Source organism: Bufo bufo, chromosome 2 (genome assembly GCF_905171765.1).
Source record: "Bufo bufo chromosome 2, aBufBuf1.1, whole genome shotgun sequence".
Classification (NCBI taxonomy): Eukaryota; Metazoa; Chordata; class Amphibia; order Anura; family Bufonidae; genus Bufo; species Bufo bufo.
Window position 1 is genome coordinate 533,764,648 of NC_053390.1, and position 26,515 is coordinate 533,791,162.

At 42.3% G+C, this 26,515-nt stretch overlaps 1 protein-coding gene across 6 annotated transcripts in view; it reads left to right on the forward strand.

Moving 5' to 3' along the window:
• Positions 1-26,515, forward strand: part of WDFY3 (WD repeat and FYVE domain containing 3) — a 278,837-nt gene that overhangs the window by 240,457 nt on the left and 11,865 nt on the right. For all 6 annotated transcript variants that reach the window (XM_040417990.1, XM_040417994.1, XM_040417992.1 and 3 more), the window contains 13 exons: positions 360-528; positions 1,476-1,639; positions 2,899-3,047; positions 3,313-3,433; positions 7,493-7,578; positions 7,889-7,969; positions 11,237-11,291; positions 12,312-12,431; positions 15,476-15,593; positions 16,317-16,423; positions 16,606-16,759; positions 25,058-25,149; positions 25,502-25,714. In XM_040417990.1, coding sequence (XP_040273924.1) covers positions 360-528; positions 1,476-1,639; positions 2,899-3,047; positions 3,313-3,433; positions 7,493-7,578; positions 7,889-7,969; positions 11,237-11,291; positions 12,312-12,431; positions 15,476-15,593; positions 16,317-16,423; positions 16,606-16,759; positions 25,058-25,149; positions 25,502-25,714 — 1,629 coding nt within the window. The remainder of the gene's footprint in view (positions 1-359; positions 529-1,475; positions 1,640-2,898; positions 3,048-3,312; positions 3,434-7,492; positions 7,579-7,888; positions 7,970-11,236; positions 11,292-12,311; positions 12,432-15,475; positions 15,594-16,316; positions 16,424-16,605; positions 16,760-25,057; positions 25,150-25,501; positions 25,715-26,515) is intronic.

The window sequence follows — 26,515 nt, forward strand, 5'->3', positions numbered from 1 at the left end:
ATTCCTCAGTGCTAAAATCTTGGCTTCAGCCAAATTTGCACTTACTTGATGGATTTCCTTTGAAAAAAAATATCGATATCTGGTTTTGGCACAAAATGTGTTCTACAGATGCTGTCATGAAGTACACAAATACACAGGTCATGGCTCAGGTATGGTGTACTGCACTGTACGGTGGACTATGTTGCACAGTTACACTAATGGTATGTGTTGCACAAAATAAATGGTGTAAATGCGGCACACTATCAGCGCAGTTTTATGTCATCCTTTGTGCTCATAGATAAGTATTAGTGAGATATGGTAGTTGGAACAGTATATATTTTAACGGAAATGTTTTCTCTTTGTCATTATGTACACCACAGAAACCTGCTCGTTATCGTCGTGCCATTAGCTATGACAGTAAAGATTATTACATGCGCCTAATGCCAGGGAACCCAGCGGTGTTTCAGGATACAGTGGAGGACAGCTCGGAGGGGGAAGCAGCTCAACATGAGCCAGAACATGGAGAAGACACCATTGCCAAAGTGAAAGGTAGCAGAACATAAGCACTAGTAACTACTATTACAGTCTATAACACTCCACGTCTCATCAGGTCTTTGCCTGGGGTATTACACAGAAATGGTAATCCAAGCAGGCACTGAAGGGTTATTACTATGCGGATATTATACGTGAAACTGACTGACAGCATAGAAGGGAGAAAGAGGAAGTGATCTGATGTACTTCTATGCATATTTCATGACTGGTAGACCTAAAACTATTGCCCATGGTCTCTTATATCGTGGAGGTCTTCCCCCAAGGAGCCCCACTAATTAGACACAATGGAGGGACCAGAATGCTCTAGTCTGGTGCTACATCTCTGCAGTTGTCAGTAGGATATTGGAGGGCTGTGACATTCAGCAAAACTTTACATTTAAACGTTATGGACACCTTTAAATTTTTACATTTTCGGTTTGCCTTCTAAATGCAAAATTAAGCAACTTTCTCAATAATCTACATAAAAAAAATCTCCTGCCGGTTTGCTCCTGCAGAGTTTGAGTTTCTTACCTAGCTGGTGGCGCTGCTGAATGTCATATAATCCATCAGTTTGTAGCGGCTCTCTCTGTTGTACATAGCAGATGTGTGTGGAGATGGGAAGAGAATCCACAGAGGGTAGTTCACACTGCGTTCAGATATGGAGGAAATCATAAGCAAAGCAGTTTACAGAGGGAAGACCGCAGTATCCACAACACACAGACCTCACATCCAGCAAGTATAACTGGGATGGACATGTCCACATGAGAAAGTTCTGAAACGTAGTCCAACTGCTTTAGCATAAAATCTGTAGAAATGTCACTCGTTTTTCCCATGTCAAAGGTGTCCTTAGCCTAGTAGGACTTCTAAGGGTAACCTTATCTTGATAGGATATCTTAGCATATTTCTTTTAGTACATTCTTGATTATGTTCTTAATTAGAGACTTAAAGTATTGTAATTCTTCCAGGCCTGGTAAAAGCACCTCTTAAACGATCAAGATCTGCTCCTGATGGTGGAGAAGATGAGAACCAGGATCTTTTACAAGACCAGTTGAGTGAAGGCTCTTCCATGGATGAGGAGGAGAAGATGGACAGCACCACCCTTCTGAGGCTCCTTGAGGAAGGAGAGAAGGTAGGTAGTGTGAATGACGGTGTACTTGTATGTTTTCCTCTGGTGTCCTTTTGCTCACTGCTCGAAATGTGGAAAGTAAATCTAATTTAGGTGAGAAATTCATGAATAGAGAAGTTTTTATTGGTGTGTTTGTAGCTGGTAATGATGATGTAGGGCAGTGGTGGTACAGAATATTTTAGTTTTATATTGTAAGCATTTATATACTTTTCTACGTGTCTACATGCTTTGTGCATTTCTGTAACTTTAGATGGGAAAGATGCAGTGTTATTTTTGATCCTGTTAAAGCAATGGATACCTCAGCAGCCCCATTGTAAGGCCAGCTAAAACATGCTCCATGTGGGAGTGTGAATTCCTGTAGTGAACTCTGCTTCTTTAACTAAAACGCATGGCATTGTAATGATTTATAATTCTGTGTCTCTCTGCCTGTCCTCAGCTGTAAAGATCTGTTTTCACATAATTCCATCAGTACAAATCATTGCAGTTGAGGTTGGACAGAGACACACAGCATTATAAATCATTATAATGTCATGAGGTCCGGTCCAAGGAGCAGAGTTTACTATGGGAATTCACTCTCCCACACAGAGCATACAGTGAACACGCTCGTCTGAAACTGGCCTAAGTCAGTAGATCCATCGGGCATTGTCTGTGTCTGTCATGAGGCTGATTTGGCACAGCGCTGTGGCTTCCATTATAAAAAGAGGTCATAGCTCTGATGCGAACATAGCCTAAGATGCTTTAACATTAACAAATATTTAATTTCGTATTTCTCTTCCTTTTTTTTTTTTTTTTTTTTTTAGTTGCAAGATTATGGGGGCAATTTTATCTTGAATCATGAGGGTTATATTAGAAGTCAGTTTTGGATTGATTTCTCCAGGTTTTTTTTTTCACTATATTTCACTATTACTGGAGTGAGTTTGCGACTTAAAAAATAAATAAAATGAATCTGGAGTGAAGTTAATTAACTTACACACTTTCCCAAACTGGAGTGGTGTAAAAAAAAATGCAAAATATTTTAGTAAGCCTCTATTTTTTTTTACAACTTTTTGAAGCCAGAGCCCTGAAGTGGCAGGCTTGATGAATTCCCCTCTATGCATTTTTTTTCAACACTTTCTAATTATGAATACAATGGCGCCACCTGTTGGTGGAATAATGTACCAGTTTGAGAAAAATTCATTTCTTGTTTATTCTCAGATATCGTTTGCAATATTTTAATGTCATTTCGATTGATTTACTTACCGTTTCTGACACATTTATTTCAGATTCAGCATATGTACCGCTGTGCAAGGGTTCAGGGCCTGGATACTGGTGAAGGGCTCCTGTTGTTCGGCAAAGAACACTTCTATGTTGTTGATGGATTTACACTGACAGCCAACAGGGAAATTCGGGATATTGAAACTCTACCAGTGAAGTAAGTGGCTCTCTCAATATCTGAGGCTACTTTCACCTTGCATTTTGAAGTATGCTTCCCCGCAGAGGCCAAAAAGACATTTTTTGGCCTCTTTCGTTGAATGGGGGCCAATGGATACTTTTGCTACAGATACATTTTTATTCTCTGCAAATGTGAAAGTTTACAGGGGTCCGCCATCATTCCAAGGTGGCTCGATGCTTACATAACATGAGTTATATGATATGCATTTTCATTGCTTTCCTAATAATGGACATTCTTATTTTAGCATGCATGAGCCAATCATTCCTCGAGGAGCAAGACAGGGCCCCAGCCAGCTGAAAAGAACTTGCAGCATCTTTGCCTATGAAGACATCAAAGAGGTTCATAAACGAAGATATCTATTACAGGTAGACCTCTCAAGTCTTCTAATGGATGCAGATGTGTATCTAATCCATGTCATTGCTGATGTATGATAAGCTTTCATTTAGGGAGTCATGACTACAAAGCGATGCATGGTCACCAACAAGAAGAATAATAACCTACCGTATATGATTTTTAGATTTCCCTATTTTATATTATTAGAAATTTAGGCTGGGTTCACATCTAGGTTGTGAACTTCTGTACTCTGTTCCGGTCACTGTATCCAGCATATACATATGCCAGCTTCTGGCTGGACAAAAAATACTACACACACCGCATTTTCTGGACGAAAGCCAGCATATATGGCGGAAAGCGTCCAGATCCCATTATAGTGAATGGGGATCCGGAGGTGAATATCGGAATGTTCATTCAGACAGTGAATATGAATGGAAGCTTGCATCGTTTTGGTTTACTATTGGTAATATAGGCATTTTAAATGATTAACCGCTGGCTGATGAAAATATACGCAGGCTCAAATGACAAGACTTGGCTTTGTTGGTGTGCATATGGCAGTGTTCTGTACTGTATGCTGACATGTAGCTGACAGCTGCACATATTTTGCGCACCCATAAATACATATGTGATTGGGTATTAGCTGTCGGTGACCGGCTGTCCAGTCTTTGAGGCAGCCTGCACATGGTTATGTGCCTGATAAATATTTAGGGTTTTTCTTACTGTTTTTACATTGGCACTGCACATCTATGGGCTGCTCCTTAATGTGCAATTTATAGTATAAAACAGATGTGTATCTCCTGGAAATATATAATGCCTCTCATTAAATTGTGTCTACCTCTACATTCACAAAAATTACATGTAAAAAAGAAACCGTGGAGGAGACTATAGAGTTCATAGTAAAATTCTAAATCAGCCACCCACGTGCCACTGGTCCATGCCACCACTCCTCAACATTTTCAGACAAAGTAGTTCAATGGGGATGTGCCACTAATGCTGGCTGGGTGTGATGCCTTAAATGCCAGTTAGGCATGGTGCTGAATCTCCTTAAAGAGACCAGCCCTGTATGGAGACTCCCTGGAAGTACACCATATTACGGAGACTTATTGGCAATGCTGCACGGGAAACACATATGCAAAGAGGTATCTCCCTATGAATCAAGTTCCGACTTTTCAACAGCCATTGGGTTTGGACAAGGGAATATAGCCAAGCCAAATATCCATCCATAGACAGCTGTTTCGGGGTGCTTGCCCCTCATCAATATGGTGTAGGATTCTGGCTGGCTGAGTGCAATGCCTTGAATGCAGCTTAGGCAGGGTGCTGAATCTCCATAAAGAGACCAGTTCTGTATGGAGACTTACTGGAAGTACTCGATGGTATGAAGACTTATTGGCAATGTTCCATGGGAGATGAATACGCAAAGAGGTATCTCCCATGGAACATTGCCAATAAGTCTTCATACCATCGAGTACTTCCAGTAAGTCTCCATACAGAACTGGTCTCTTTATGGAGATTCAGCACCATGCCGAAGCCACATCAAAAAGTTGCAAATGATGGCACAATATTCATTTGTATAATACTTTATTATTTATTTATTCAAGCACTTTATTGTCAATTTTTGTTGCAACATGCACTTTATTTATCATGTACACAATGCACGTATATTATGGATTGTGATACTTTAGGGTTAGGATCCATTTAGCACTTTATACCGGATTAATTGAAATTGGTAACTGACACTATGATTTTGAGAATCGGCTTTGATATTGATGTATCCACTGATATTAGTGTTGAGGGTGAGCAAGATGCACTTTCATTCAGTTTTAGTAACTGATTGTGATATATTAATTTATTGTCACCATTTTAATTATAGGTTGACATCCATTTTCTCATGCTCTCCTGCTAATACCATAGTTGTCAACAATGTTAAAGAGCTCTTTTTTTATATGAAATTTGACCTGGAGTCTGTATTGATTACAAAAACATGCAGTCGTCCGTGCGCATGACCCCTCTGCCCGCCCGTCTGTTTCCGCCCTTCTCCCAATTGGCTATGACGGAGGCGATCTATGTGTGTACGCATTGATTGCCCTCTCCTACGTCTGCCTCGGGGTGAGGGCGGAAGCATCATGACGTGGCGGTTCAGTTCTGGTCATGCGCCGCTTGCGTGATGACACAATGCAACGTCTACCACATGATTCCAACTCACCCTTTCTATTGGTATGGACTTAGTTTTTAAGCAATCACATCCCCCTGTTAACCACTCCTCCTGAGTAGTGATGAGCGGCAGGGGCAATATTCGAATTCGCGATATTTCGCGAATATTTGGGCGAATATTCGTCATATATTCGAGAATTCGCAAATTCATGATCTCCAGGCATTATTTTCTTGATTGCGAAAATTCGCATAAACATTTTCGCACAAAAATTTGCATGAACTGGTATTTTAAAAAAAATTTAATATTCGCGATTACGAATATATTTTGGGATATTCTAAATATTCACAAATTCTCGAAGTGCTGTTATTCGCGATTAAAATTCGCAATTCAAATATTCGTGATCAACACTAATCCTGAGGAAGCGATTACTCGCGTCGAGGAGCGCCACCACCTCTGTAGCCGCTATTTTCTAATTAGGTATGTGTACCATATATTGGAATTTGATTATTTATGCAGGATATTGGGCATGAGTTTGGCCGCTTATTTGTGCGGCATCAGATGAGCACCCAGTAAACTAGTAAGTGCTGTCAGCTCTATTTAGATAGATGGGGGTATGCTCTGATTCCATTCAGTTTACGGATCGGCCTATATATCCCTTTTGTACCTTGATTTTGAGTGAGCTACAGAAGTGTTGTGCGGCTGTTGTCCCCTTCTATTATGTCATATAATTGATTATTTTTTAACATTGTATTTAATAAAATTATATTTTTAATGATTCTGGTGTTTTTGCACTGCAATTTTTATAGTGGTTTGTTAGTATGGTGAGGAGTGTACCATTGTACTTCCCTTGGTGAAGTGCTTTGGACCATTTTTGTGATTAAAATTATGGCACGAGCTATTTTTGTGCAAAAATGTGTGACTTGTGCTTTTATGCTGAACTTTCTGGTATGTTGGTGTGGCCTAAGCAGGAAGGGGGTATGGGGTCCCACGGTTTGGAACAGGCCTGCTCAACCTGCGGCCCTCCAGCTGTTGTAAAACTACAACTCCCACAATGCCCTGCTGTAGGCTGATAGCTGTAGGCTGTTTGGGCATGCTCAGAGTTGTAGTTTTGCAACAGCTGGAGGGCCGCAGGTTGAGCATGCCTGGTTTGGAAGATTTACTATGGCTTAAACTGGGCCAGGGATGTGCCTAATTTATTGAGAGGCTTACACTTAATAAATTAAAATATTGATAAAAACAGATGATCTCTCCAGTGTACAGTCAGATAATGGTCATTTCGCACTACCTGCACTTCATCAGGCCTTCCTTTTAATTGAATATGATATAGTGCCTGATGTTTTCATCGTTGCATATGCCTCAACCTTGTTTCTGTTGTTATTTGGATTACCATGTACTGCGAATGCTGAGCGCCACCCAACATCACTTGCCCGTTGTGCCACTATAATATATGTATGGGACCCATATGGCTGTGATAATGGCTTGTGACTACCCTCTGCACTGAAGCCTTTTTAATAAATTAAGCACATCTCACATCTTGCGAAGTAGAGCAAGTCTCCAAGTTCAGCACCAAATGGGATTGTCTTCTCCAAGAAGCCCATTATTGTGTCAGAACCTGAACCCACCAGAGGATCTTCTGGTGCTCTGGTAGGCCAGTCTGAGCAGGCTTGGTTTACTGTATGTCTAGATTAGGCTAGGCTGGAGGAACTCCATGATGTACTGTATATACCCTTGTTGAGGACTCTCTCATTAACACAGTCAGTGTTTGATCAGTGATTTCCATCAGAGATTGGGAGCCAAAACCAGGACTGGAGGCTACACAGGCTTCACAATTACTGACGGAAATCACTGATCAAACACTGACTGTGTGAATGAGGCCTAGCACTTTTGTGTGCAGCTTAATACAGAGTTATTTTAACATCAGGGTTTTTTCTCTTTGTAGCCAATTGCAGTTGAAGTCTTCTCCGCAGATGGACGCAACTATTTGCTGGCTTTTCAAAAGGGAGTTCGGAACAAAGTTTACCAGAGGTGAGTCTACAATGAAAATGACAGAAAATAATAAGTGTTATATTATTCTCTGGTATTTTAATAATTGATCGTTTTGAAGGGTCTCAAAAATGCGGGTGCTTTGTCGTAGCTCTAAACGTTAAAAAATCTAATTTATCAGACCCCATCACCGTTGGCTGGAGCTGCCACAAACTTATGTAGAATGAGCCCTTCAATTTAGAAATTTAGAGGTAAAACGCAATATACGGCCATTATTAACACAATAACAATGAATGCCTTAAAGTAAGGGTGTTGAAAAGGTAATCTGGTAACTTCTTTCCTCACCTTGCAGGTTCTTGGCAGTTGTACCCTCTTTGACAGACAGCTCAGAGTCCGTTTCAGGGCAGCGTCCTAATACCAGTGTGGAGCAAGGGTAATGTATATATTTTTATAGAAATTCAGTATTCTACCTTAATGTGTATTACAGATGAAGCATCATTGGCTATATTATAATGCTACCTGTTATTACATTACAAAGTGCGTAGTAATCTAGTAGAAGGGGGAACTTTATTAAAGAGTTTTTCCAAGAGTTTTTTACTGATGACCCATCCTGTGGATAGGTCATCAGTATCTGATCGGCGGGGTTCCAACACGCGGGACCCCCGCTAATCAGCTGTTTGAGAAGGCAGCGGTGCTCCCAGTAGCGCCGGAGCTCACCAAGCACAGAGCCGTCCATTATACAGCGGATGTGCTTGGTATCACAGCTCAGCCCCATTCACTTCATTGGGGCTGAGCTGCGCCTAGGCCACATGACAGATGAACGTGATGTCACATGGATTAGGCAAAGCTGGAGAAGGCCGCCGACGCGCTTCTGCAAGTGTCAGTGCCTTCTCAAACAGCTGATCGGCAGCAGTCCCAGGGGTTGGATCCTCCCCAATCTGATACTGATGTCCTATCCCGAGGATAGTGTAGATCACGGACAAATCTAAATTTCCCTCGGAAGCAGGGAAACAGAGAAAAAAACTGAGCGCACAATAGGGTAGTATGTTCGACCGGATAAGAATGTCAGAGTGAGAAATATCCAAACTCACCTTATAGGGTTGTGCTCCGGCAGGCACAACGCTACTGTAGACTTAGTAGAAATAAGACCTTTAAACCAGGATTGCAGCCGCAGATTTTATGATCTCTTGGCTGGGATGTCCAGTCCCCCAAAAGGAATTCGTAGGTAAAGAAGAAAAAAAAGGTTCTGCATCGGCGCAAAGTCACTAGTGGAAGCGGTCTTAATAGATAGATTCTTCTTGTTTTAATAAGAAACAACGCGTTTCGGGGATTAGAGGCTCCCCTTCATCAGGTTTCACCCAGGGTGAAACCTGATGAAGGGGAGCCTCTAATCCCCGAAACGCGTTGTTTCTTATTAAAACAAGAAGAATCTATCTATTAAGACCGCTTCCACTAGTGACTTTGCGCCGATGCAGAACCTTTTTTTTTTTTTCTTTACCTATCCCGAGGATAGGTCATAGTAAACATTTCAGGAATTGAAAGCATGAATCTGATTAGTTGCTTTTGTTGCTCTAGGCAACAACTTTATTTTTAATAAGTTGTTTTAAAACTAAGTTTTAGACTCTTTTTACCTCTACATCAGACTGCCCATTTGGAGCCTCTGTCAGCAGTTGTCATATTTGAGAATGCAGTTATGAGCTGGTATCCGTTGTATAATGGATCCTGAACGGCCGTGATGCAGATGTGAACAGAACCATAATTTACCTTGAATTTTTTTTTTCCCTTAACGTATTATGATAGCCACTATTAAACTTTTAAGTATACCAGTTTTAAGAAAATAGCCTTCAAGGTGTAGATGGAAGTTGAACATGTGCTTCATGTTCCCTATTGTACACTGAGGACACAATATGAGAGAAACGGTTTTATAAAGCTTCACATAGAAAACATGGAGACGTCGTCCTTTGCCTGTCACTATAATCATCTAGCACTTAGTTTGCCGCAATTATCTTTGGAAGCAAGTACTTATATTGTCAGGGAGAAAACCAATGGGACAAACGTGAGTTGTGTTATTCATCACTGGAAATTACTGGAGATGCAAACATCTATTAATAATGAGCAGAAATAACACATAAGAAACCTATTCTAGTTTGTTAATCTCTCTAATCGCTACTACAGCCATCAGGGGCGACAGGATTCATTTCCCTGTCTATGGGGACGGTGCTGCTGCTATAGAAAAGCAGCAAACCATAGTTAAAGAACTCTTTCACCCATCAATGAAAAATGGCCATATAGTGGTAAATCTGAGTGTACGGCATTTTGTTTCTTACTGCGATACCAATAGTTCTGTTCAGTTGCTGCAGCTAATATTTGTGCAGCCATTTTGATTATCACTTCAACTTAACTTCTCAGAAAATGTCGTCCAACTCTCATTTTCCTACTAAATAAGTAAGTTAAGTGATAGTTTGCCATCATTCAAAAGTTACAACCAATAGGCTGTACTTCCTGTGGTCATTAACTGAATGGATAGATCACAGCGACCTGCAGATACTGAAATAGTGTCCTTTTTTTTTTTTTCATTTTTACTGGGGATTCTCTCATTTATGTGAATTAATTCATGTGTTAGAATCCTGGCTGCAGGGGGACCCAGGCTCACAGAATACATCAAGGGTACATCATGACCTATCATAAGAATTACAGATCCGTCAATGGTGGCTTGTTGACACTGGTGAACTGGGACATCTGGGAAATAGGTTCATTGTAAATAAAAGGTAGAACTTCATTGTAATCAGATGACTGAACACACGCTATGTAACTTCAGAACCCACCTTGGCTGTCTGTATGTAACAGAAAGAGACATCTCCTGTTTATTTTTACCAAATATTCATGGGAATTCCTGATAATCTAAAGAATGAATTTTATGCAGCAACTACTATCTGTCTATATATCTAGAATATATATATATTTATCTATCTATCTCCTATCTATCTACATATCTATCCATCTCCTATCTATCTCAATGCTGCCTATCTATCCATCTCTGTATCTGTATCTAATATCTGTCTATCTCTATATCTCATATATATCTACCGGTATATATCTGTCTCATATCGATCTCATATATTTCTATCTCTCTATCTAATGTCTATCTCATATAGATCTATCTATCTCATATAGATCTATCTATCTCATATAGATCTGTCTATCTCATATAGATCTATCTATCTCATATAGATCTATCTATCTCATATAGATCTGTCTATCTCATATAGATCTGTCTATCTCATATAGATCTGTCTATCTCATATAGATCTGTCTATCTCATATAGATCTGTCTATCTCATATAGATCTGTCTATCTCATATAGATCTGTCTATCTCATATAGATCTGTCTATCTCATATAGATCTATCTATCTCATATAGATCTATCTATCTCATATAGATCTATCTATCTCATATAGATCTATCTATCTCATATAGATCTATCTATCTCATATAGATCTATCTATCTCGTATAGATCTATCTATCTCATATAGATCTATCTATCTCATATAGATCTATCTATCTCATATAGATCTATCTATCTCATATAGATCTATCTATCTCATATAGATCTATCTATCTCATATAGATCTATCTATCTCATATAGATCTATCTATCTCATATCTATATAGCTCATATTTTTTTAAATCATTTTTAGGTCTGGACTTCTAAGCACTTTGGTTGGAGAAAAGTCTGTTACTCAAAGATGGGAGGTAAGGAAGAAGGCATATTTTAGTAGTATGCCTATAATCTGGCATTTAATTGTCCAGCACTACTTAACAATCCAGCATCTTACAAGATGAGGCACGACATGGTATACCTAACTACATGCACACAGCTCTATAGCAGATCCCTGTAATAATCTGCAATACGGCACCCCATAGGAATCTAGGGGCCCATAATGTACCTCCAATTTCATATATGACATGTTCCATGCTGTATTACGGAGGTTTTATACCATAGGAGCTTTGCTTTACCTGTAGAATACGGTACTGTACTGAGTACATACAGCTCTATAATACAGTATAGTATGGACACGTGCCGTTGTGGAATGAAATGGTCTAAAGTGACATACCAACATATAATATTGTATCATACTGTATATGTAGTGAACCATGAAATGAAATGACCATATATAACCCATATAATGGATGCCCCAGTAACCTTACCCCTCAGTAAGCTTGGTGAGGCCTAGAAGGACCCGCCATGGAGATTGCATATTTGGATAGTGCCCTCTCTCATTTTCTATCTTTTGTTATCACCGTACTTTCCTGTAGTCTTTCCGCATTATCCACCCTAATCCGGTACAGGTCACTGATGCTGGCTGCAGATCTTTTGTATTGTATATTATTTTCTTGAGAAATAAAGACATAGAGAGGAAATTATTAAACTGGCACAAAGCAAAACTGGTTTAGTTACCCATGGCAACTAATCCGATTTCACTTTGGACAGCTCCTTTGGGAAAATGAAAGGAGGAATCTGATTGGTTGCTAGGGGCAACCAATTCCTTTGCGCTAGTTTGACAAGTTACCCCCATGTACTCTGTGGGGCTGTTATTGAGTTTATACAAACCATTGCCCGGCATGACCCTTAAATCTGTGCTCCTGGCTGGCATGTTATTTGTACCTCATTTCACCACAGCAACACTGTAGAGATAAGCTCCATAAAATCAGCGAGATTGAATGTCTTCCTCTCTGGTGTATGTCTAATCCTCTTCTCTTGTGTCTATTCAGAGAGGAGAAATCAGCAATTTCCAGTATCTGATGCACTTGAACACCCTGGCCGGCCGCTCATACAATGATCTCATGCAGTACCCCGTCTTCCCATGGATCCTGGCAGATTTTGACTCTGAGGTAATTGGGGCTCACAAACCTTTCTAAAACTGATGATATGGGTCTAATCGTAAATCTCCCCTTCTGAACTGTTCTTAGTGTGTGTGTCAGGTTAGGCTCTGTTCACATCAGCCTTAGAGGCTCTGTTGCAGGTTATGTCAAATTTAGAGAGGAGCTGTCACCAGAAAATGCAGTGCAATCTGAAAGCAGCATGTTATAGAGCAGGACGAGCTGAGAGGATTGATGTAAAACCTATAATTTATACATTTATATCTTTGCTTTTTCCATTTCCTGTGAACAGCTATAGGTACATACTGGAGATGTCATCACGGATTGATAGCATTGTGTGTATAAATGTGTATAGCTGTCAATCATTGATAACCCCTCCCTCCTGTACCAATAGGTATTCAAAGGAGGTGGAAAAAGCAAAGATATAAATGTATAAATTACAAGTTTTACTGAATCATTTCCTATAATACTATATAGCAATCTGCTCAGCTCCTCCTGCTCTATAACATGCTGCCTGCAGATGGCACTGCATTTTGTGGTGACAGGTTCCCTTTAAAGGGGTTTGCTCAGGATAGGTCATCAATATCAAATTGTCAGGGATCCAACTCCCTGCCGACGATCAGCTATTTGAAAAGACTGTGGCGACCCGTGCGAGCGCAGCGTCCTCTTCGTGGTTTAACCACACGCTGTCTAACTCATCATGGCGGCATAGTGTAATTACAATTGCTTGTCCCATTTAAGTGAATGGGAGAGGAAGCTATAATTAACCTACACTGCAGCTACATGCTATACAGCGTGCAATTAAACACTCGAGTGGATGTAGCGCGTGCACGAGCCACCTGCAACCTCTTCAAACAGATGATCGGCAGAGGTGCCGTGAGTTGGACGCTTACCAATCTACTATTAATGACCTATCCTGAGGATAGGTCATTAATATCATCACATTGCACAGCCCCTTTAATGGGAAGATTAGTGCAGCATGAAGCGCTTTTCTTCCTGTCAAAGTGACAGACGATGTGACAGAACCCAGTCGGTAGTGTTGGTGTCCATTATGTGATGGATATGTCACATGGAATGCAATAGTTTATATGGCAGCTCTTATTGCTGCTACAATCGACAACACCATAGTGTTCAATTTTTTAGAACTATAGGGTTAATCTTTGTGCCGCTTCTGGACTTATGGGGGTTTTCTCATGACAAACAGTTATCCCTTATCCATGCTATATGGGATAAGTGTCTGATTGGTGGGGGCCCCACCTTTTGAGAATGTGGACCATGTGTTCCCCTGTCTGAAAGGAGCGGCAGTCATTCATGCGCACTAGCAACTTCCCTTCGGTTTTATGGGACTGCTGGAGGTAGCTAAGTACATGCAGTTCCGTTATGTGCCGAGACCACATGCCGTTCATTGTGCATGTGATGGCTACATCCAATTTACAATGAAGCCGTCCTCATAACCGACCACACGTTTATTGCCTGCCCCTGTGCTCATTTACTGCCGCACATGTGCAAGAGTGGATCTCTGCGCAAGCAGTGTAAGAGCAGAGTGTATTAGCTGCACTGCAAAGTGACCGAGTTGGTGTAATGGGTGGGGAAGAATGAGAGGTAGTGGGTGTGGATCATCGCTGCTAGGAGGTGCAGTGGGTGGATGCTGAGAAGAGCTGCTTGCATCACAACTGACAAGCCCACAACCAGGAAGAATGAGGAAAGCTCAGCTTGATGGAAACATGCATCAAGGTACTCACTTTGCTTTATAGCAGGCATGCTCAACCTGCGGCCCTCCAGCTGTTGTAAAACTACAACTCCCACAATGCACTGCTGTAGGCTGTTCGGGTATGTTGGGAGTTGTAGTTTTGCAACAGCTGGAAGGCCGCAGGTTGAGCATGCCTGCTTTATAGCATATGATCACAAAGTGCAGTGTTATTTTTGATTTTTAAAACCCATTTAAGGCTACTTTCACACTAGCATTAATATTTTCCGGTATTGAGTTCCGTGGTCTCAATACCAGAAAAAAACGCTTCCGCTTTGTCCCCATTCATTGTCAATGAACAGAACGGAATGCTCCAAAATGTATTCCGTTCAGTTCTCATACCGGAGAGCGAACCACAGCATGCTGCGGTGTGCTTTCCGTCCTGGGATGCGGAGCAAGACGGATCCATCATGACCCACAATGCACAATAGAAAACGGATCCGTCCCCTATTGGTTTTCAATGGAGTTCATGACGGATCCGTCTTGGCAATGTTAAAGATAATACAACCGGATCCGTTCATAACGGATTATCAGTATCAGTATTATCAGTAACTGAAGCGTTTTTGCTGAACCCTGCCGGATCCAGCAAAAACGCTAGTGTGAAAGTAGCCTTACTACACTAATACAATTGTAGCAAACTATCCAGACAGATGAGATTTGTGTTGCTGAGGTACTTAGCTTTCAGAGGATTGTCTAGACTGGATAAAATTGTAACAAATTCTAAGCAGAGGAGTATTAAAATTAAATATTGCATTACTTTTCTGCATAACTTTAAATTTTAAGCTGGACAACCATTAAATAAATCTATTGTTCTCCCACAATCTTATGGCGGCACTCTGCAAGCTGGGATAGACCTGTTAATAATGTGCACCTACTCATCCTGGTATATGCCATCAATGTCAGATAGGTGAGGGTCCCACCTCTGGGACCCACACTTATCTGTAGATCAGAGCCCCCAAAGTGAGTGAGCGCGCACCACGCATGCATGTCCGCCCTCCATTCATTTCTTTGGAACTGCTGAAAATGTGCGTCTCTCTCTCTTTCTCTTTCTCTTTCTCTTTCTCTCTCTCTTTCTCTCTCTCTTTCTCTCCCTCTCCCTCTCCCTCTCCCTCTCCCTCTCCCTCTCCCGTTCTGGAGATAGGTGTGGGTCCCAGAAGTAGGACCCGCAACTATCTGACATTGGTGGCATATCCTAGCGATATTCCACTAATATCCCAGATAATAAAACCCCTTTAAACATTTTAGGAAAACGTAATGTATCTGTTATGGATGCCATTTAATAACATGTACTTCTTATATTCTATTGAAGGAGCTGGACTTGATAAATCCTAAGACTTTTAGAAACCTCGCCAAGCCTATGGGAGCACAAACTGACGACAGACTGGCACAGTATAAGAAGCGTTACAAAGATTGGGAAGATCCCAATGGTGAGTTTTTGTAATACCATATTTCAGATAATGCCAAAGATGACCTGAGCATGCAGTCAGTTCTGTTCGAACACTGTGGTAAGGGGTTGTGCCACTAATATAAATGTATACCACCCAACAGATATCGCTGTTATATCGCTTTCCCCAGATACCACCATTTATCAAAACTGCCTCATTCTAAAGTTATTAGCCTACTATTACACTCTAGGGCAAATCTGTTCTGATATTCAGTTGCTGTAGGTTACATCCTGTAGTGGAGCCTTGTAATGTAGGACGTAGGAAGCGTCATTGGTAAGAACAAGGGGTGGGGTTAGTGTCACATGTCCTGCTGATGTCAGGAGACCTCTCACTGCCCTAAGGTATAATGGGATAGCAGACACATGACAAATCAGGAAGTCGGATTCAAGCATGGGGGGTAAGAGAAAACGGCAAATGGGGTAAATCTGAAAAAATCGGGAGGAACAGGAGCTAGAGTAATTGATAAAAAATACACTTTAAAGTAATTATTAGTATATGGCACAACCTCTTTCACTATCACACTAAGCAGATACACCAATGGCACTTGCCTCAGTGAAAACAACTGCTGTAGGAACAATTATAATTTTTTATTTTTTTATTTATTTTTTTCTGCTTTTCAGCCTCCGATACTGAAGCAGGTTTATTAGTTGTCTACATCATTGTAAACCCTCAATATTTATCATTTTCACTATGCGTTTTATGTAGGAGAGACACCAGCTTATCACTACGGGACACATTATTCCTCCGCTATGATTGTGGCATCGTATCTAGTCCGAATGGAGCCATTTACTCAGATCTTCCTCAGGCTTCAGGTATGTATTTACTGTTTACATAATGACTTAGTTTATCAAAACAATATCTCTATATCTAATCTATCTACATCTTTTATTGATCTGTCTTAACTCTCTCTATGCAATCTATATATCAATGGAAATAAGTTTGAAATACAAATATTGATAGTAAATATTACACCCATCCATTTTCCCCATTGTAGGGTGGACACTTTGACCTGGCAGATCGAATGTTCCACAGTGTACGTGAGGCCTGGTACTCTGCATCCAAACACAACATGGCAGATGTGAAGGAACTAATTCCGGAATTTTTCTACCTGCCCGAGTTTCTTCTCAACTCCAACAACTTTGACCTTGGTATGAGCTTATAAAATAATAAATAGCAATAAGGGTACTTTCACACTAGCGTTTTTCTTTTCCGGCACTGAGTTCCCTCCTAGGGGCTCTATACAGGAAAAGAACTGATCCGTCATATCCCCATGCATTCTGAATGGAGAGTAATCCGTTCAGGATGCATCAGTTCAGTCTTTTTGACTGATCAGGCAAAAGATAAAACCGCAGCATGCTACGGTATTATCTCCGTCCAAAATGCCTGATCAGTTGCCGGAATTGACATGTATTAGTGCCGGATCCGGCAATAAGAAACACCTCAAGGACGGCTCCGTCCTTCCGGTCTGCACATGCACAGACCGGGAAAACTGTGAAAAAAAAAATACAAGACGGATCGGTCTATCCGCATGACAAGCGGAGAGACAAATCCGTTCTTGCAATGCATTTGTGAGATGGATCCGCATCTGGATCCGTCTCACAAATGCTTTCAGTCACATCCAGATCGGTGGATCCGGAAGGCAGTTCAGACGACAGAACTGCTTGCCGGATCACACTGCCGCAAGTGTGAAAGTAGCCTAAATTTTAGCATAATGAAAAAAATTCACATGCTGTGGTTAAAGGGGTTTTCCATGCTCCTGATATTGATGACTTATCCCGTTATCAATATCTGATAAATGGGGACCCAAAACCCCACAGCAATCAGCTCTGCAGCCTCTGAATGGAAAAGGAAGCACAGCTCTGTTCAAAGTGTAGTGGTCATATCGAGTGCCGGCAGCTCAGCTCCCATTCACTTCAGTGAGAGATGAGCTGTAGTGACCCGGCACAACCACTATACTTAGAACAGAGCTTTCTGCTTCCTGCTTCCTGCTCCATCCAAGAGCTAGTGCTGGAGGTACGACCGTGCGGGGTGTCAGGCCCCTACTGATTTGGACATTGATGACCTATCCTAAAGGTTATCAATATCAGGAGCCTAAAAAAAAACTTTAAGACTATATGTTTATTCTGCTATCCGGAGTCTCTGCCGGCAGTTCCATCACTTTTGATGGCAAGATTTCTACAGTATGCAGCGCTGCTGTTGACATCAACATGATGGGAGCCCCAGTGGACCCCATTATACATCAATGAGGTCTGTCAGGTTACTTTTGGGAGAATCTGCAATAAGGTTTGTGGCTTCCATTATGAATGTTAACTAGTACAGAGATGTAACCAGAACCTACATCTACAAATCTCAACAAACTTTGTTACTTTTGCTGTATTAAATCTTATTCCATATGCATAAGGGATCATGCACACAAACGTATTATTTTTTTTCGTGTCTGTTCCATTTTTTTTTTGCGGCCCATATGCAGAACCTTTCACTTCAATGGGGCAACAAAAAAATACATGTCCGCATGGCCGTTCTGCAAAAAAAAAAATGATTGTCCGCATTACAGACAAGGATAGGACTGTTCTATTAGGGGCCAGCTGTTCCGCAAAATGCTGAATGCACACAGCCAGTATCCATGTTTTGCAGATCCGCAGTTTGCAGACCACAAAACATCCAACGATCATGTGCATGAGCCTTGAATAGGAAGAAAACCGCATGTAATATTGTCTTCTATTATATACATGTACATGACTCAACCAGTAGTTAATAAAACAAATATGTTACAAGGCATGGGAAATCTGGAGGAGTTGCAGGTAGAAACTAAGCTCACTGCTACTTTTTACAATGAGCCAGTGATATACGAGAGCTGGAATCAAATTATTTGTATAATTCTTCACCTTTCCCTACATTCATTTTGATAAATTTTCCCCGATGGGTCATCACTTCATCTAGCTGGTTATGGGAAACCTGTACATTTGTGTAACCCATGGGGGAAACTTATCAAGAGGTTCATTATCAAGGCCTTTTATTTGACAGTCTTGATCTAGCTTGTGCTAAAGTGAGAAGTGCCTACTTTTTAGGACACATCTGAACCTTTTTTTTTTTATCAGATTATTTTTATTGAAAGTTTTTTGTTTTTTAAACAACAGAGAAAAGACCAAACTTTTTGCCACTGGTCTTCTGTTAGATCATTTATATCATCCCGCCATTTGTCATACAACGGAGAGGCTGCTTTTTAAATTGCATTTCCATAAGACTGCCATAGTGCAACGATATGACTCCGCTAGTGGTACCCTTAGAACTTGCCAAATCTATGATCGTATGCTTAGAGGCCGGTTTAATCCTTTCCACTTTACTTTGCGAATACATGGCATGTCTGAGCTGTAAATACATGTACAATTGGGAATGCGGAGGCTGAAACTCACATTGCAATTGAGCATATTCCTTTAAAGTCTCCCCATCATAAAGTTGATGCATGTGAGTAAGTCCGTATTGTGCCCACGTCTGAATAGCAGGTATTTTATGTCGTTCTGCATACATGCAATTGGGCCATATTACAGTAAACTTCGTGTACCCTTGTATCCCTGCTACTTTCCTCGCTTTCCACCAGACTTTGTGGATTACCCGGAGTATCGGAATGTCATTCCCTGCTTTTTCCAGGGATCCATCCTCTAACGCAGTAAGTAAGTTCTTCCCCCCCCCCCCCCCACTAGAATTTGCACGATTCGCCCCGTCTTATTGATGTCCTCTTCCACCCCCCACCCGCGTAAATGCTGTAATTGGGCAGCTAAGTAATAAATCCACGGGTCTGGAGCCCCGAGTCCCCCATCAGTTTTTGGTCGACAGAGCGTAGCCAGTTTTATACGCGAGACCCCTCTCTTCCAGATTAAATCTCTAAATATGGCATTAACCGTGACAAAAAATCGGGCAGGAACCCATATAGGTGCATTATGCAACAAGTATAGGAGTTGTGGCATCAGTATCATTTTTAGAAGATTAACCCTTCCTATTACTGAGAGTGGCAGTTTGGTCCAAACCTGTACCTTCTGTCGGAATCTCTGCAGCAGCGGAGTCAGATTCAGTCTTTCATAATCTCTGACATCAACAGTAACCTGGACGCCCAGAAATTTGAAAGAAGTGACAAGTTGCAGGCCCTCTGTCTGGCAGCAACTGTCTCCTTTTGTCTTCTGAAAGCAACATCAGCACAGACTTGGACCAGTTAATGTTCAACCCTGACAGGCCGCTAAATCCATTAATGATGTTCATGGCTGCCGGAAGAGAGGAGCTCCATTCATCTAGGAATAAAAGCATAAAGAGCTACTTTTTCGACTAGCCCATTATATCTAAAACCCTGAACTGCCCGCGCTTCCCTAAGTGCCGTTGCCAGGGGCTCAATTGCTATTGCAAAAAGCAAGGGTGACAGAGGGCACCCCTGCCTCGTCCCTCTATGTAAATGGAAAGATCGGGAGAGAGCTCCATTCACCCTAATTTTAGCTGTAGGAGTGCTATATAATAGTTGGATCCACTGGATAAAGGTTGCTCCGAAGCCCATTTTCCTGAGTACCGCCCACAGGTATTTCCATTCCACGCTGTCGAAAGCCTTGGCCGCGTCAAGAGACGCGACCGCCGCCTTCAAACCGCGACACCGTCCTGCCTGTATGTTTAAGAATAGACGCCTGACATTAACCGCAGTCGACATATTTGGCATGAAACCTGCCTGGTCTGAATGTATAAGTGACGTTATTACTGTATTAAGTCTATTCGCCAAGACTTTTGCTAATAACTTCACATCTACTTGGAGAAGAGATATGGGTCTATACGATTCTGCCATTAGGGGATCTTTGCCCTGCTTGGGAATGACAACTATGATCGCCTCAGTCATACTAAGCGGTAGCTTATTCTGACGCTGTGCCTCCTTAAGCACTTCCAGCAACTGAGGAAGTAAAATAGGGGCAAATGTTTTATAGACCTCGGCAGGCAGGCCATCACTCCCAGGGGCCTTAGTATTAGACATATCGCTCAGGGCCGTTTCTAATTCCTTGATTGTTATTGGACTATCCAACAACGCCACTTGATCAGAACCCAATGTAGGGAGCTGGAGCCCACCCAAGAAATGTGTAATCTCCGGATTTCCTGCCGTAATTTTGGATTCATATAGAGATGAATAGAATACATGCATAATATCTAACAATTTGTCTTGAGCTGTACACACAACCCCCTCGCCGTCCCGAAGAGCTGCAATATACGCAGAGGGCTGTTGTGCTTTGGAGAGCAATGCCAGTAATTTACCTGTCCTCTCCCCCTCCTCAAAATACGATTGTTTCTGAAAAAACTGTTTGTTTTTTGCTTTGAGAAGTTTATCATTCAGTTTACGTTGTGCTTCCTGCCACTGGGTTCTATACCCTTCCGTGGGCTGCATGACATATTGTGTTTCCGCCTCAATCATCCGTCACTCTGTATTCATTACGCTTTTTATTAACCTCCGTGATGAGTATTCCCCTCAAAAAGGCTTTCATGGTATCCCAGACTAACAGTGTCAAAGCTCCAGGAAGATTAAAGGCAAAAAACTCTTTTAACATGCCACTAATATTTGAGACTGTGGGTATAACCGACAGCCAAAATGGATTGAATTTCCATACTAACCTCCCTCCGGTTCTAGGGGGTAGAAAATTAGCAGACACCAATATGGGAGAATGATCCAATAGGTTTCTAGTTAAATATCGGACATCGCGAATGCGGCTACCCATTGCTTCATTCCCAAGAGCCAAATCTATTCTGGACAGCGTTTGATACGTACTAGAGCAACAAGAGTACTGGCGTACCTTTGGGTTGCGCAGCCTCCAGAAATCCATCAGGGATGCTTCATCCAGAAGTCTCCCAAAAGGAGTAAGCAGCCCCTCCGATTGTTTCGCAGGGGTGGATAGTCTATCTCATGTAGGGCATATTACGTTGTTAAAGTCCCCCATTATCAGTGCTGGAATATCAGGATAATCAGACAGAAAAGCCAACAGCTTTTTAATTATAAGCGGGGAATATGGCGGTGGTATGTATACCCCACATATTATGCATGGGACATTAAAAAGTTTTCCATAAAGGAAGACATAGCGTCCCTCTGTATCAATCCTCTTATCTATGCAGCTAAAAACTAGCTGTCTATGGATCAGCATTGCATTGCATATGAGGAGTAAGTAGCATGATAGCAATGACTCGCCCACCTAGGGGTAAGCAAGTGAGATTGCTCTGCAAGGAGGTGCGTCTCCTGTAGACAGCAGACCGTAGGGTGGTACACTTTAACACTCTCCATTATGGCCTTTCTTTTAACGGCATCTTTAACCCCTCGAACGTTCCAGCTCAGAAAATTCACTGGATTAGCCATAATTACCTATAGGGTACCATAACTGAAACGGATAAAGCAATGTACATTCTATAGGTTCCATTACCCGTTGAGACAAGTATCCAGACCCGGGACCCTTTCTGCCCCCCCACCCCCCCCCCCCCCCCTCTTCCCCAACCTAGAAAACATCACTCCCCTTGTTTAAATAGCACCTGGATTTACTCTTTCCAACAGACCCCACCAATACACCTTAATACAAAGGTCTGTGGGCAATTTTATTGGCAGAGCAAATTCCTACACCTCCACGATCCTCGGTGTGGCGATAAATAACACTCCCGAGATTGACAACCTAAAAAATAAACTGTTAAACAGTGAGGAATAGTGACACGAACAGCATGAAAAACATCCTGCACTTAACCTCAGTTATCATTGATATGGACAATATTAGCAATGTAAGAAACTCTATGTATTCTACATTTTGTTGTCATCTTAACTCCAACCCTTGGCCTAACGCTGGAAGGGGCTGATATAGACGTTAACAACGTCTGTATATCGCTACTCAGACGGCAATCAACATCCACAATATACAATGTCAGCCTGCATCAAAGACCTCTGTCGCCCTGGTTCTTCGCCCGAAGTTGCCTCTCATGACGGTCCAGCCATTTAGACGCCTCTTTCGGGTCTTCAAAGAAGCTTGTGGATCCAAGAGCCGCTATCCTAAGCCTGGCCGGATACAGCATAGAGTACATTGCTCCCAGCTCTCGCAGACGTCGCTTTACATCCAGGAATCTTGACCTCCTCTTTTGAACTTCCATAGAGAAGTCGGGGAAGAAGGACACCTTGTGGCCGTCAATGGAAATACCAGGCAGGTCTCTGGCCTTTCGCAGAATGGAATCACGGTCCCTGTAATGAAGCACTTTCATGAGAACCGGTCGCGGCGGCTCCCCTGGTGGTAAAGGCTTGGTGGGGACTCTGTGCGCACGTTCAATGGCAAATAACGGGGTCAAGACGCTTCCTGTAAATTGTTCTTTGAGCCAGTTTTCAAAAAATTCAGTGGGGTTAGAGCCTTCCACTTTCTCAGGCACTCCAACTAGCCGCACATTATTTCGTCTCAGCCGATTTTCCAGATCGTCTTGTTTAGCAGAGATTACATCAATTCTGCGGGAGTGATCTGCAGAGTCTCTTTTAAGAGGGTGCACTGTGTCTTCTATTTCTCCCATACGATCCTCTAGAGACGTAGTACGGTCTGCCAATTTTTGCAGATCATGCCTGACAATAGATATATCTTCCTTAATGGCTCCCATCTGCATGGACATAACATTGAGTGACTTGCCCCACTTAGAAATGGCCTCGAGAACGTCCTTAATAGTCGGCTCCTCCACATCAGAGCCAGGGACATCTGGGTTTTCAGCCCCCTCTTGATCCTGTATGGCGGCAAATCTATTAGGATGTCTTGTCAGACCCATCACTTCTCCGGCCTCCTCCCCGTCTGAATCCTTTCCCCCATGCATCAGGGAGGGCTCACAGCTGGCGTCCGGGGCATGTCTTACTCTGGGGGGCGCCGGTGTGTGTGCATATTGACTGAGCCTCTCAGCCGCATCTTGTTGCAGGTCACTCATGCGGTCCTGGCGTTTCGGCGTGACGGCGCCGGCGCCATCTTGCAGATTCTTTCCGGCACCTCTCCCGTCTCTTTTCTTGGACATGACTGTAAATCACCGCCGGTGCGTGCAAATAGCGGCGAGGTCCCCGGACCTTCAGATGTGACTCGGTCAACAGTATGCCCCAAATACAGGCTGTATGTAGCGGATAAATGTCTGAGGCAGTGCAGGAGCTCCGCTACTCACGTCCGCTCACATGCCCGGCCAGCCACGCCCCCACACATCTGGACCTTTAGGAACCAGAGTCAAATCTATGCTAGCTGTAAGCTATAATTTACACCAGTTTCTGGTATAAATTATTGTAAATTTCCCTGGCCACAGGAGCAGTGATGGCCAGTTCGCCAACGAACACATGCTATCTGCCATCTTGACTCATAAGTTCTGCGATGCACTGGTAAGCCCTTACCTGTGCCGGGAGCCGGTCTGAAACAAAAACGCGGTCACCGGGAGCAGGCAGTTCCGAGAACAGCCGCCGCGGGCCTTTATCGGGCTGTTCTCGAACTGCCTGCTCCCGGTGACCGTATTTGTTTCAGACCGGCTCGCGGCGCAGGCACAGGTAAGGGCTTACCTGTGCATCGCTGGACTTGTGAGTTAAGATGGCAGCCTGCATGTGTTCGCGGGCGAACATTGCGAACTGGCCATCACTGCACAGGAGGACACCTCCCCTCCCACTAGCCACGCTATCTTTTCGCAAATGATGGTTGCGCAACTTTTTGATGCCACTTTTCTGACGCATGGGGGTTTATACATTTCTCCCTATGTGTTGTCTTTTGGTATTAAAGGGGTTTTCCAAGATTTTCCTACTGATGACCTATCCTCAGGATAGGTCATCAGTATGTGATTGGTCCGACACCCGGACCCCCCCTCAATCAGCTACTTGAGAAGGCAGCGGCACTCCTGTGAGCGCCGAGGCCTTCTCACTGTTTTTCCTATGTCAGTGACGACATGTTCATCAGTCACGTGGTCTAGGAGCAACTCTGCCCCATAGAAGTGAATGGGGCTGAGCGCGATACCAAGCACAGCAGCTATACAATGTACGGTGCTGTGCTTGGTAAGCTGCAAGAGGGCAACAGCGCTCACAGAAACGCCAGTGCCTTCTCAAACAGCTGATCGGCTGTGGTCCCGGGAGCAGACACCCACTGATTGGATACTGATGACCTATCCTGAGGATAGGTTATTAGTATCAAAAGCTCAGAAAACCCTTTTAAACTGAAATACTGTATTGCATTCCTGTCAGCTCAGACTGATGATAATGACAATGAAGTGATAAGAAAATGAAAATCTGCAAAATGCAAGACAAATTCTTATGGCGAAAATATGAATTTTATAAGACCTCATTTTGGATTAGTTGTTTTTCGTTATTAACATATCATCTATAATTTTATTATAATTAGCATTATTATTTTCAACGTACCATTAAATGAACCAATTAATTATCCCGTATTGCCTGTCCTTTATTTCTGTAGGTTGTAAACAAAATGGAACAAAGCTTGGTGATGTAATACTACCCCCATGGGCCAAAGGGGACCCTCGGGAATTTATCCGTGTGCATAGAGAGGTAAAGGGAGAAGGCAATGTCATACATACATTATATTCTATGGATGTTTTCTTTTCCAAAATAGTGCTTGTATCGGTACCTGTTGCCTGTTGTGTTTTTATGATGGTGGGTTAATCCGTACATTTTTTTAATGAGCTGCTCTTATGGGATCCGTAGTATGATATGAATAATTAATAAAAAAATGAAATAAAAACAACTTATATAGTATATAATACATTTTTTAGCTATATCACTTTTTGCTTGTAAATGCGTACCAGAATTGTTATAGATATTTTCCTTTTGATAAATGTCTATTACTTTAGCGGACAATGTGTCCCAGTTTTCAGCATAAAGGCTATTACTGTTCACTCAGGCTCTGGAATGTGACTACGTCAGTGCCCACCTGCATGAATGGATAGACCTGATCTTCGGGTACAAGCAACAGGGGCCTGCTGCTGTAGATGCTGTCAATGTTTTTCATCACCTTTTCTACGAGGGACAAGTGGACATCTACAACATTAATGACCCTTTGAAAGAGACTGCTACCATAGGCTTCATTAATAATTTTGGCCAGATACCTAAGCAGGTAAAGAAGCTTTGAAGTATTTCTATTTATGAGGATTATACTTATAAGAAAGAATGGAGGGCCTTATATTCAACCACACGGCATTGATTCTGTCTTGTCTGGCCGTTATATTGCATATATGCTAGTATTTACTTCCTTAATTTATCTGTAATTTTATTTGAGTGGTGGTGGGGGGGGGTGCTACTGTTGGTCTTCCCATCTTTTCCATCCCATTCATGTATGAAATGTGAAAACACCAAATGCCCAGTACTCTGCTCTGCAGAAGCCTAAATAATTAGGGTACCATCACACTTGCGGCAGAATGATCCGTCGCTGGAACTGCCTGCCGGATCGGGCAATCTGCATGCAACCGGACAGCACTTGTAGATGGATCCGAATCTGTCTTACAAATGCATTGCAAGAACGGATTCGTCTGTCCGTTTGTCATACAAACAAATGGATCCGTTTAGATTTTTTTTTCAATTTTTTTTTCAATTTTTTTTTCGGTCTGCGCATGCCGGACTCGGCATTCCTGTATTTTGAATGCCGGATCCGGCACTAATACATTCCTATGGGAAAAAATGCATTCAGGCAAGTGTTCAGTTTTTTTGGCCGGAGATAAAACCGTAGCATGCTGCGGTATTATCTCCGTCCTGAACAGTCAAAATGACTGAACTGAAGACATCCTGATGCACCCTGAACGGATTACTCTCCATTCAGAATGCATGGGGATATACCTGATCAGTTATTTTCCGGTATAGAGCCCCTAGAACGTAACTCGATGCCGGAAAAGAAAAACGCTAGTGTGAAAGTAGCCTTAGA